The 12,234-nt window shown below is 39.8% G+C and overlaps 1 protein-coding gene across 2 annotated transcripts in view; it reads left to right on the top strand.

The window, feature by feature from the left end:
* dpp10 (dipeptidyl peptidase like 10) overlaps positions 1 to 950 on the top strand; it is a 366,908-nt gene extending 365,958 nt beyond the window's left edge. For both annotated transcript variants that reach the window (XM_079563408.1, XM_079563409.1), the window contains exon 26: positions 231 to 950. In XM_079563408.1, coding sequence (XP_079419534.1) covers positions 231 to 368 — 138 coding nt within the window. In that variant the 3' untranslated portion in view covers positions 369 to 950. The remainder of the gene's footprint in view (positions 1 to 230) is intronic.
* Positions 951 to 12,234: the final 11,284 nt, after the last annotated feature.

The raw sequence follows: 12,234 nt of genomic DNA, 5'->3' as shown, positions 1-12,234 counted from the left end.
TAAGACAAAACATGATGTAAGCTTTTAATGTCACTGTATGAAAGAGTCCTGTATCAGTGCATGTGGAAGTAGCTCCATGATGTAGAGCATTATGAAAGAAGACGTTTGTAAATGAATTTATGTAATTTATAGTTAGGCTAAAACTAAAAAGCATTTTGGTCAAAAGATAAGGAATAGTATTTTTTCCAGAACTAACACTGTTCGCCCGTGCCTCTCACACCTCCTCTCAGATCTACCCAGACGAGGGCCACTTCCTGTCGGAGCCCAGCCGTCAGCACCTGCACTCCACCCTGACCAGCTTCTACAGGGAATGTCTCAAAGAGGAGCTTCTACCGCTGTCCGACGAAGACGAGGAGGAGGAGGAGTGAACGCGAAAACCAACGGACCACCTTTTACTAAACTCCAAAAACAGCCTTTGGACCAAGAGACCGCACGGACTCGGGACAGTTTGGGACTATCGCAGAGCAGAACTCTGGGCTCTCGAAGTGCGTGTGGGTGAATGAGTGCACACTTGTAAGTACGTGAGTATGAGTAGAGTTGTAAAATATAAAAGACGCTCGTTCGTTTTTGAAATGCAGTGACACGTTGAAGGGAGCTCGGACGGACTAATGGAGCCACAGCTGAGGCCGGATTTGGGACGCTCCGTTTGTGGATAAAGCACATCAAACTTCATTACTCCGGACTTTCTCCATCATTCTAATCCAAGTGCATGGTTCTTTTTATCCCCGGTCACCATTAGCCATGTTAGCATCTGCCGACGTAATGTCACTGCACCTTTACTGTTGCATATTAAAGCCACACTGCGGATCGTTCCATGTTATATGTTGGTGAACGCTGATAAACAAACAAGCCAGCGATGCCAAACTGAGCAGCCAGATGTCGATAAACCTCATGTTTTTGAGATCATGTTCAACGCTTGTATCCTACGCAATGTGGCTTTAAATTATTAAATAGGGTTCTTATTGTTGACCTGGAATAACAGTGGAGACTGGAAAGCTTAACACAGCAATTCCTTCATCATCATGTATAGACTATTATTTATTCATTTGACCTTTTTCAGGGTTTCCACAGGGCATTAAAAAACATAACATTGGATTCAAACTGGCATTAAATGTACATTTTTGGGAAGTTTTTTTTTTTCCTTAGAGACAGAACCTACTCAATGACATTGTTTTTACCGGGCACGTCCATCAGAACTACAAAAACTATGGTCTTCAGCTGCATATGTGACTGAAATGTTACACTCTGTTGCTCAAAAAGTTGCCCGCTGTGTCCAATTTGGTTTTGAATGTCAAAATTAAAGCCCATTCCTTTACTTGATTGAACGTTTACAAATCTTATGAAATCAAACATGTGATGTTTTGCATTTGTGGTATTAAGAATATGATATTGCTATTTCTATTCTATTCCTGTGATATAAAGTAAAATGCTACAGAAAGCTCTTTTGAGATGAGATATGATAAAACAGTTGAGATGCTTCTTTCCTGACCAGGCAAACGCCACAGAGACGGGCAAAAATAAGTGATTGAATGGGTTTTGCACCACTGTATGTACTTCCCACTGTCATTTATTCCCACGCTCACCCCCCCCCCCTCCGCCACACTGGACAAAATGAAACGAAATCCGAGAAAAAAACAATCTCTTTCCAACAGCTACAAGCGAAATCCACCGAAATCCAAGTGCAACCCCTGCTCTGCACTCGCTCACCACCTTCCGCCCCTCGCCCGTCACCTCTGGCCTTCAGTCCGCGAGGCCGTGCTCCAGGACCGCGCTCCGGCGTGTGGACAAAGCCTTATGCCGCGGTGTTGCTTAAAGAGTCTCATTCAGCCGAAAATATCAACTCAGGTCGAGACGCTCCGTCAATGTCCGTCGATGTACTAAAGGGGATGTTTCTTGGATGTGTTGTTTTTAGTGACAATAAGGACCGTGCTGTAGAAGTAGTTCGGAGCCGCAGTTAGAGGACCCTCCCTTTGTACGTAGAACATTTAACCCTTAAAAGCCACGAGAGCAGGCGCAGAATTTCGAAACGTCTTTGTCCATGTATGTATTATTTAAATGATCTCCACATAGCATCCGGCTTGTACGGAAAATGGCTCTGATGTTGATTTTCCAGCATAATACTTACTCCCATAGTAGCAGCAATTGTTGGAATATATAAACTTGAACAGGTTGTATGTAAGCTATGAAGTGTTGCGTTTATTTTTGCTCATTTTCCTGTATGGAGTTTTCAACGACTTGTATTTCTCTTTTCTCAGGAGGGAAAAGAAAGATCGTGTCGCATGTGAAAAAGGGTGGAGTTTCTTCCCTCATTAGCAAAAAAGAGTCCTGAAATAATTGTGAAAGTATTGTGTATTTGTCCTCGATTTGGGTATGTGAAACAAATGATCTGCCAATGGAACAAGTATTTTGGAGATGATCATATATATTGCTTTTAGAATTAGATCATGAATGCATTTTACTGGAAAAAAAGTTGTTTTTTTCTCACTTTAAATATAAATTCTTAAATCATTGGCAGATTATTTGTTTAATTGACAGGTAAGAATTATTCCTATCATGTGCACCGATCCAGCTTTTTTGCTCCCGATACCAATACTGGGGGTTTGAGTATCTGCCGATATCCGATACCAAGAGACCTTCTTAAAAATGGTTTTCTCTGAGTGAAAAAGTGAATGGTCCTACTACATTGTAAGTTAAACTACCGTAATTTCCGGACTATGAGCCTCCACTTTTTCCCACCCTTTGAACCTTGCGGCTAATTTCTAGATTTTCATGGTCTAACTGAATATTGTGTGGTGTGTCACTCTATCGCTGTCTTAGTGCCTCCACATCTGTCTGCGGTGTTTACTGCACACTGGAGGAGGATGGTTCGAGTGCAAAATAAATGCGTGTAATTATCTCACTGTTGGAATATTATCGAGGGTCCAGTAATGCGGTGGCGTCAAAAGCCTAGAGGGGTCACCACAAAACCAGCTCAGAGCAGCTTCGAACGTCTGAGCCCAGAGGCTCTAAACATGACCAGGAAGAGTCGCTGTGTGGGCAGCGCTTTGGCTTCAATGAACACATGAGCGTTTAAAGCACATGTGTCTTGGTCAAGGCCACATGCGGCCCTTTGAGGAGCATGAATTCCTGAGCAGGTCAAAAAAAGAGTCAGTCTCTAGCCCATTGCTGTGTGGTGTTAGGTATTTTTAACGAAATAACCAGTTTGCTCACTCCAGCCACTAGGGGGCAGCTTACTTTTAAAACAGAAAAGGATTCCACACGTGTCCAGCAGAGGGCACTGTAATGAGAGATCAGGGATATAAGCATATTATAGCCACATGGTAAATGGTCAGTCTGCCCCAGGGCGGCTGTGGCTACAGTAGTAATTTACTGCCATCGAGTGGAGTGAATGAACACTGATGACTTCATGTAGCATTTTCAGAAACACAGGCTGATGAAGTGCAATAAGTGTAAACTGTTGTTATTCATCAGACCACAGTCCTTTACAATATACTGTATGCTGCCCACGACCCGCCGTAGTGGCAGAATTTTGGCCCTCGACCCAAACGAGTTCGACACCCCTGGTTTAAAGAATAATATAATCGAAGTTCATAACACACTTTAATAAAAGTGAATGTATCTGTAGGCCACTGTTCTTGGTAAAACAGACCACGCACAGAGAGAAAAGCCCAGTATTTCCAGTGCTGATGGTGCTTGGAACAGCGCGGACAGCTGTGGCTTATAAAAAATCTTTATAAATGTTGTTGGTGCGGGTTATAGGTGCACTCAGTAGTCCGGAATTTACGGTAATGGAAAAACATTTAATAAGGATCACTGGATTTTCGACACTATCCTCGGCACAAGCTATTTTCTATCAGTTTATACCATGGTCTGGGTGAATACTTGATTCTGATTGGCTGGAGGGTGTCCGTTAAAAAGTGATTATGTACACCTAGTCAACAGTCAAATAACAGTTAAATCACGGTCTACATCACTCCACTGCAATTGAGCTGGAACTAGTTTCAGAAAAAAAATATTAAAAAGTGAAATAACTCCTGCCCAGGATGTAAAAAAAGCAAACAGGCCCCAGTGAACAGTTTCAGTTCACGGGACCATGGTATTATATGGTATATATCCCTTACACAAACAACTCACGTACAACGAACCATGATCGAATTCTTCAGGTTCTTATCTTCAAAATGACAAACAGCATGGCCATATTCAGTTTGTGTCTTTTCAAAGTGGTGAGAGCCAAAACTGGTATCGTTCGTATCGGCTCTGATATCTGATGCCAGTATCGGATCGGTGCATTAAGGTAATGACTGCTTGATTTCAGTCATTTTAGCTTTCCCTTCAGGCTTTTGGTTTGTGTGTTTGAAAAGCACTACGGACATTTCGAATGGGATTTCTACTCCCGGAACCGAGAGCGTGTTTTGAGGGGGACTGTTGAGAAAAAACACGAATGGCACTTTCGAAAGCAGTTTCACTCACTCTTGTCACAGTTATGGATGTTAAACTTATCACTCTAGGCATGTCACTCACACTGACGCTCATGTAACTCCTGGAAAAAGAGCTCACAACCCGCAGACCATCTATCGTTTCGGTGCAGCCGCGGTGGCGCTGCACTTGGCTCTTAAGGGTTAATCCTGTTGTAACTTTTACGCACACACGCCTGAATTTACCTGGCTGAATTCACGGCGATAATAAAATAAAAATGTAAACGGGGTGGGGGGGGGGAGGGTGGCGTGGGACAGGTGTACAGAGTCCGGGGGGTGTTGCATGTAACAGAGAATGTGTCGCTGTCGCCACATTTTGTACAGTACCTACCGCAGAGTGTGTATATAACTATATTTTTGAGATGTCAGATCTCATAGCGAGTTTAGTCTATGGGGACGGTTTGATTTGACCTGGACGTCTTGTATTATTAATATTATTATTATTATTATTATTATGGTTAATTATTATGATCACATTGAAGAGTAATATTATTTTCCCGGTTTTCCTTTATTAAAGCTGTTGATTTTCTTCTTAGAATGGATTTTGTAATAATGCTTGTTGCTGTTCTTTTTGCTGTTTTGAAGGGAAGTGGTACAGGGTCAGAGTTTTGGGGTTATTGTGACTGTCCTCTTGTGATGATTATGATGATAATAAAACATGGAGAAAACACAACAAGTGTCCTGTGTTTTGTAAAGGAAAGTAGCAGTTTTTTTGGAGGGTATGCATGCACATTCACAGGTACTCAAGTACATGTTAAGTGATAGTCTGTAAGTTTACAAAGTGAGGAGAGATACATGAGAAATGTCCCCCTATTCTCTTTATGCAGGAACATAATTTTCAAAAGCAAACAATCAAGCTCCTCCCCCTCCTTCTGGATTGGACCGGACAGGCCGGTTCACAGGAAAAGCTCGTCTTATTGGTCAACGCGGGAGGATACTAGACTCTGATTAGTTGCTGAGAACCGGAAAGGCGGGACTTTGGTTGATTTTGCACATTGTATAAAATTGGTAATACATTTAGACTTCCAGACTATCACTAACTTTTTACTGTAATTGTACTGTAATTGGCCATTACGTTTTACATTTACTTGAGTAAAATAATTAAGTATGCAACGTTACTCTTACTTGAGTGAATATTTTTGCTACTCTACCCACCTCCGCATATTTTTTAAATACACACAAAGTACACGCCCCTCTTCAAACCACATAATACTGAAACATACTGAAAATATGTAGATTTTTTGAATAGTAATGTTTTGAATTTATTCTCAGTTTGCCTAGTAAAGTAGAAGATCTGTACTTTCTTTGCCTGACCTGTTGTTTACTAATCAGGCTGGTGATTTGCATGAAATCAAAACAAATCTTTGTCAGATCCTCCAAATTAGTTCCGGATCCTTCATCCAGCACATTTTCTCCAGTTTGGCTTGACCCCAGTCCAAAAGCTTCTGGAAAAAAGCTGTGAAAATAGCGACAAAACTGAGACGAAAACAATGATGGAAATGTGACAAAAAAGTGAGAAAACATTGACAAAAAAGTGATGAAAAATTTATGAAAAAGTGGCAAAAATGTCACCAAAATGTCACAAGAAGTTGACGAAAAAATTGACGAAAAAATGACAAAAATGTGACAAAAAATGACAAAAAAAGACCAAAATTTGATTTAAAAAAAATTGCTGAAAAAATGACAATAAAATGACACAAATGTGACAAAATATGACAAAAAAATGACAAGAATGTGCCAAAAATTTGACAAAAAAATGACAAAAATGTGACAAAAATGTGACAAAAAAATGACAAAAATGTGACAAAAAATGACAAAAAAAAGACCAAAATTTGATTTTAAAAACATTATAAAAAAATGACAAAAATGTGACAAAAAATGACAAAAAAAGACCAAAATTTGATTTAAAAAAAATTGCAGAAAAAATGACAATAAAATTACACAAATGTGACAAAATGTGACAAAAAAATGACAAAAATGTGACAAAAAATGACAAAAAAAAAGACCAAAATTTGATTTTAAAAAACATTATAAAAAAATGACAAAAATGTGACAAAAAATGACAAAAAAAGACCAAAATTTGATTGTAAAAAAATTGCAGAAAAAATGACAATAAAATTACACAAATGTGACAAAATGTGACAAAAAAATGACAAAAATGTGACAGAAAACGACAAAAAAATGACAAAAATGTTACAAAAATGAGTTGAATACCCAACAAAAAAATTATGGGAAAGAAATCTGATGACGTGAGGAAAAAGATCCTCTTCAGGCGGGAGTTAAGAGGTTAAAAACTGAAAGTCAAGTCAGTCAAGAAAAAAAAAGATTTAGGTTCATTAATCATATAATAATAATAATAATAATAATAATAATAATAATAATAATAATAATAATAATAATAATAATAATAATAATAATAATAATAATAATAAAATGTTTGTGTGTAGCTACCACAATCACCACTTTATTACACTTTTGGATACCATGCTATTTCTATGACTGTGCAACACTGTGAAATGCTAAAGCTCTATTGAGACTCATGATTTGATAGAGATAAAACAGTTGAGATACTTCCTTACTGAGCAGGCAAACTCCACAGAGGAAGGTGAAAATAAGTAAGTGAATGGGTTTGTACATACTTTCTCCTGTCATTTTTCCCCACGCCTTTTCCCCTTCCTCCATACTAAACAAAAACCGTGTCGTCTGCATCAAAACTACCACCAAAATCCACACAAAGAGCCGTATGCTTTTTCCCAGCGTGCACTGGCTGTTAAACATCTGCCTTGATAAATGACCCCCGTAATGTTTGAAGGACCTCGTAACAAGCTCCACTCGTAATCCGGGCTGTTTCCATCAAAGCAGAGAATCCTTTTCACAGGGGAGAGCTATGAGTTCAGCGTTTATGAGACGAGTCTGAGCTAAACTGCAAAAAAGCCATACATGACTTCAAAGATAAATCTGAAAAGGATGGAGTCTTTTGAGCAAATATGTGCAATAGCATATAGTACATATCCAAATCCATTCACTTCCAGGAAAGAGTCATTTAAGACGAGACGCTGCAGGTGAATAGGGAAACTTTTTCAATTCAGAGATATCAATTTGAAACTGTTGCTGTAGATTACTGACATAAGTAGGAGAAACAAATGTATTGCAAGTTTTCTGTCATTTTATGTTTTCTCTTTTTATGCATAAAAAGTGCCCCAAATTTCACATATTTCAGCATAATTTTCTGAATAAAGGATCAAGCCAGGTTTAAATTTATGGTTTTACCTGCCTTAACTGAGGGCATTTTCTCCAGTTCGACTTTACCCAAATCTGAAAGCTTCTGGACTGGAGCGGACAGCCGAGAGGCCAGTGTAACGCCTCATTTGAAAGCTAAGACCTACAAAACTGGTCTAAACAAATCTTTTTCCTCGCGTTGTTGCCGTTGTTTTTTCCATCTCATTTTTGTCACTTTTTCCATCGCACTTTCATCGGTTCATTTTGATGCTTTTTTGTTGCGTTGTCATTTTCAAGAAGCTTTTAGATTTGGGTAAAGCCAAACTGGAGAAAATGCGGTTGATTCAGGTGAGGGTGAAGAGGTTAATTACAAAGACATTTTCAAAGGGGATTTTGGATATCTTGATTAATTTTAAAATGAACTTTTTATTTGTGGAAAAATCTGCATAAATTAATTTTTTTTCAGGCTAGGAAGTGGACTTCAAAACATCAGGTGGAGATATTGCACCAATATCTCCACCACAACAGGGGCGGATCTAGAGGGGTGGCACGAGGGGGCAGCTGCCACCCAATTGATTTTAGCCAGAATTTGTCCTTGTCTGGAACTGTCTAAATTCTAAATCAACCTGGCACTTTATAAATGCATTGTTTCAAGGACTACTAGTTGCAGTCCAGATCTTCAAAGCCTGATTCATTCAACAGTTTTTTTGGTCTATTATCAATGTTAAGTCTCGCATCTGATTTAGAAGCTACTTGGGTGCTTACAGAGGCTCTCTGTTATTATATTATAGCAACTTTATAGCTAAATAAGGAGCCATGTGTCAACTCCCGTGGCTCCCTAAGGTTATGATTTGTATTTATTCTTTTTTTTTTTTTTTACAAAAGTTTAAATTTTACCTGAGTTAGAAACCCTGTACTTATACTATGGACAATGGTGCTATTTGTATATAAGATTCAGCCTGCATCTAAATGAAAAAAAAAAAGCCTTGCAATCAAGCAAAACTTGCGTACTGCTATAAACATTCGATTCTGTTGCCTCGCCAGAAATTATCCCTGACCCTGCTTGCCCCCCTGTGATTTTTTTTCTAGATCCGCCCCTGTGGAGAAACATTGACTCAGCTGCAATAATTAAACATGTTATTGTAAAGATTAGTTGTTGTTTTTTTCCCAGGTGAAAGTGTATTTGGCCCAAAACCTGAAAATGAAAAAATAAAGAGTTTTGCCTATAGTGTCTCCCCTACACTTTCCCCTAAAATGATGAAGTGTGAAACTATTTCCCTGAGCACAAACAACCGAAGCATCTGAAACATTCGAGTCCTAATATTCCCTCTAACAGTTGCACTATTACACAGAGAATTTCACAAACTTGACTTATTTGGTGTTTCTAGTGTAAAACCGGAGCCGCACTTGCAATAGTCACCGTGTCATTGCTTCTCACTGTAGTCTGCGAGCATCAGCAATTTAAAATAGTTTTGCTCTGAGCACCCTCGTCCTGCTGCTTTTTTACCTGTCGAGGAAAACCACGGAAAACAAGGTACACACACACCAAAAGAGAACGTCTTAAACACTGTATTTTATTATATACAAACATCAGTAATAAATATACAAATGTCATCTATAGAGGACATATCATTCTATGGCTATTTTGTATACAGGGGATGAACTGGATAGACGGTAGAGGAACAATGGACCTCGACAGCTGCGGATGCTCATGCAGAAAAGAGACTTGGTTCCAAAATGATGTGCATTATCCCCGTCAAGAACCTGAAGACGTTTATTATTGCAACATGAGAACAGAAATCCCATCAGATGATCATTTTGCATGTCGTTACTTGTGATGTTGTCCCTGAACCTCTTAAAACCACCTGAAACAAGCACATTTTTTCCAGTTTGCTTAAAGTGACAGTCTGTAAGTTTAAATGTTTTACAAATTTAGTAGATTGTAAATAAATGACTGCTTGGGCTTGAAATTTGACGTAACATAAGTAATATTAAAGAATATATTATCTAAAGTCCCTCCCTTTGCTGATTTCTATCAGAATCCCCGAAATACAACTTTGACCAATGAGAAGAGCTTTCCTGTGGACCGGCCTGTCAGGGCCAATCAGGAGGGAGGGGGAGGAGCTTAACTGTTTACTTTTGAAAGTTCTATTCCTGTTCTCCTCATTTTGCAAACTAAGGCTGTATCCGAATGTCCACACTATTCCCTATATAGTGACTATATAATGGTCACGCCATTTTGTAGGGGTATCCGAATGTCCAGAGAGAAAAAAGTAGTGCACTCCAAATTTCCCACAATGCATCTCGAAAAGTAGTGAGCATCGATGGTCACTAAACGGGTCAATATAGACCACAACGCATTGCGAGAGTCGGAGAAGAGCCTGACAGCGACAGGTCTTTGAACTAAACAACACGACTGAATGAAATCAGCTGTTTCAGTCGTGTGTTGCGTATTTCTCATGAATAAATTACGTAAATATAAACGGTTACGGTGAAAAGATGCTAACGTTAGCTGCTAACCTTGAGCTTGAACTGTTAAATGACCGACAGCTTCCTCTCGGATAATCCAAGCCATTTATGTCAAATCCATGTGAAGTAAAAGCGTATCTGACTCGTATTAATCCATAAATATTCCACTGTCTCATGAGTCTGGTTGGTCTTTATCGCAGAAATACATTATTCCAGGAGTTTACTGAACTTTTAGCAGATGTAGTCACTCAATCTCCGGGCTCTTCGGACACCGGCCTGTGACCTACTTTCGGCACGTCTCTGAGCTAACGCTGGGGTGATATATTTTTTTTTCCTTTTTTTGTGATGATAGTAACGCCTGTAAAAGTGCCAAAACATTTGTTCTGTTTCATAAAATAAACGTTTGTAACAATAAATAAATTCAGATTAAAAAAACATATCTGCAGCCGCAGCGCTCGTGACGTCACGCAGCGCGGAGAAAGTAGTGGCTTGTGTCCGAATCGCCAACAGAATCAGTGACCATATAGTGCAGGCCTATGTAGTGAATGAGGGGTTAGGGAATAGTGTGGACATTCGGATACAGCCTAGGACAGGCTTTCGGGTTAAAGGGAGGACAAATTTGATTGTTTACTTTCAAATTTCACTCTTATCTCTCCTCACTTTGCAAATTTACAGATTATCGCTTTAATCCAAATATCAAAGCTTCTTAGTAAAAAATGAGAAGGAAACGAGGATGAAAATGCAACAAAAGAGCAACAAAAACGTAACGAAGAAGCGAGGAAAAGGTGACAAAAATGTGTGAGGAAAATGCAACAAAAAGGCAAAAAAGAGCAACAGAAAAGTGTTGAAGTGATAAAAAAAGTAACAAAAAGCAATGAAAATGTGGCAAAAATGTGATGAAAATCCAACAACAAAAAAAAGTTAAAAAATGTGGCACAAATGCGAGGAAAAAGCTCAATTTAGATGAGTTTTGTAGTACAGGCTGTTACCTTATGGACTTGGGTAAAGCTGAACTGGAGAAAATGCACTCGGTTAAGGCGGGGGTTAAAGAGAGGTTAAAGGGGAATTAAATACTAAACATACTTTATTTCTGCCGAGAAACCGTATTTATGACGAGTTTTGTGTAAACCAGAATCATTTGCAATTTTCTGTATAGTACAGTGGTTCCCAGTCTTTTTTGTCCTGTCCTTGAGTTGTTCATTTATGGTCCGAGTACCTCGAGAATATTGCCAACATTATTGCAAAGTCACTAAATTAAGACTGCTCAGTATGTAACAGTGTGCTGTGTTCAAAATGAAGCTAAAACACTCTCAAAAAATCAAACCTTTTATCCTGAAAAACATCAGAAAAATCATCTTTCCTTTGACGGATGGAGCGTGAGATCGACAGACAGATCGGTGCGGCGTCAGCAGTGATGCGGTCGCTGTATCGGTCTGTCGTGGTGAAGAGGGAGCTGAGTCGGGGCAAAGCTCTCGATTTACCGATCGATCTACGTTCCCACCCTCACCTATGGTCATGAGATTTGGGTAATGACCGAAAGGACAAGATCGCGAATACAAGCGGCCGAAATGAGTTTCCTTCGCAGGGTGGCTGGGCGCACCCTCCGAGATCGGGTGAGGAGCTCAGTTACCCGGGAGGAGCTCGGAGTAGAGTCGCTGCTCCTTCACGTTGAAAGGAGCCAGCTGAGGTGGCTTGGGCATCTGTTCCGGATGCCTCCTGGTCGCCTCCTACGGGAGGTGTTCCAGGCATGTCCTAGTGGGACAAGGCCTCGTGGAAGGCCCAGGGCACGCTAGTGGGACCATGTCTCCGAGCTGGCCTGGTGTCGCCTCGGGGTCCCCCCAGAAAAGCTGGAGGAGGTGTGTGTGGATCGGGAAGTTTGGGCATCTCTGCTGAGACTGCTGCCCCCACGACCCGGCCCCGGATAAAGCGGAAGAAAATGGGTGGATGGATGGAACTTTCCTTTGAAATTAATATTGAATTCCTACTCAGTTTTAGTTTCTTTTGTTTTTTAACCTCATAACACCCCTGTTAACCAAGTGCATTTTCTCCAGTTGAGCTTTACCCAAATCTA

Source organism: Gobius niger, assembly GCF_951799975.1.
Source record: "Gobius niger genome assembly, chromosome: 9".
NCBI classification, from domain to species: Eukaryota; Metazoa; Chordata; class Actinopteri; order Gobiiformes; family Gobiidae; genus Gobius; species Gobius niger.
The sequence above is the reverse complement of the archived record's forward strand: the minus strand, read 5'-3'. Positions and strand labels throughout refer to the sequence as shown.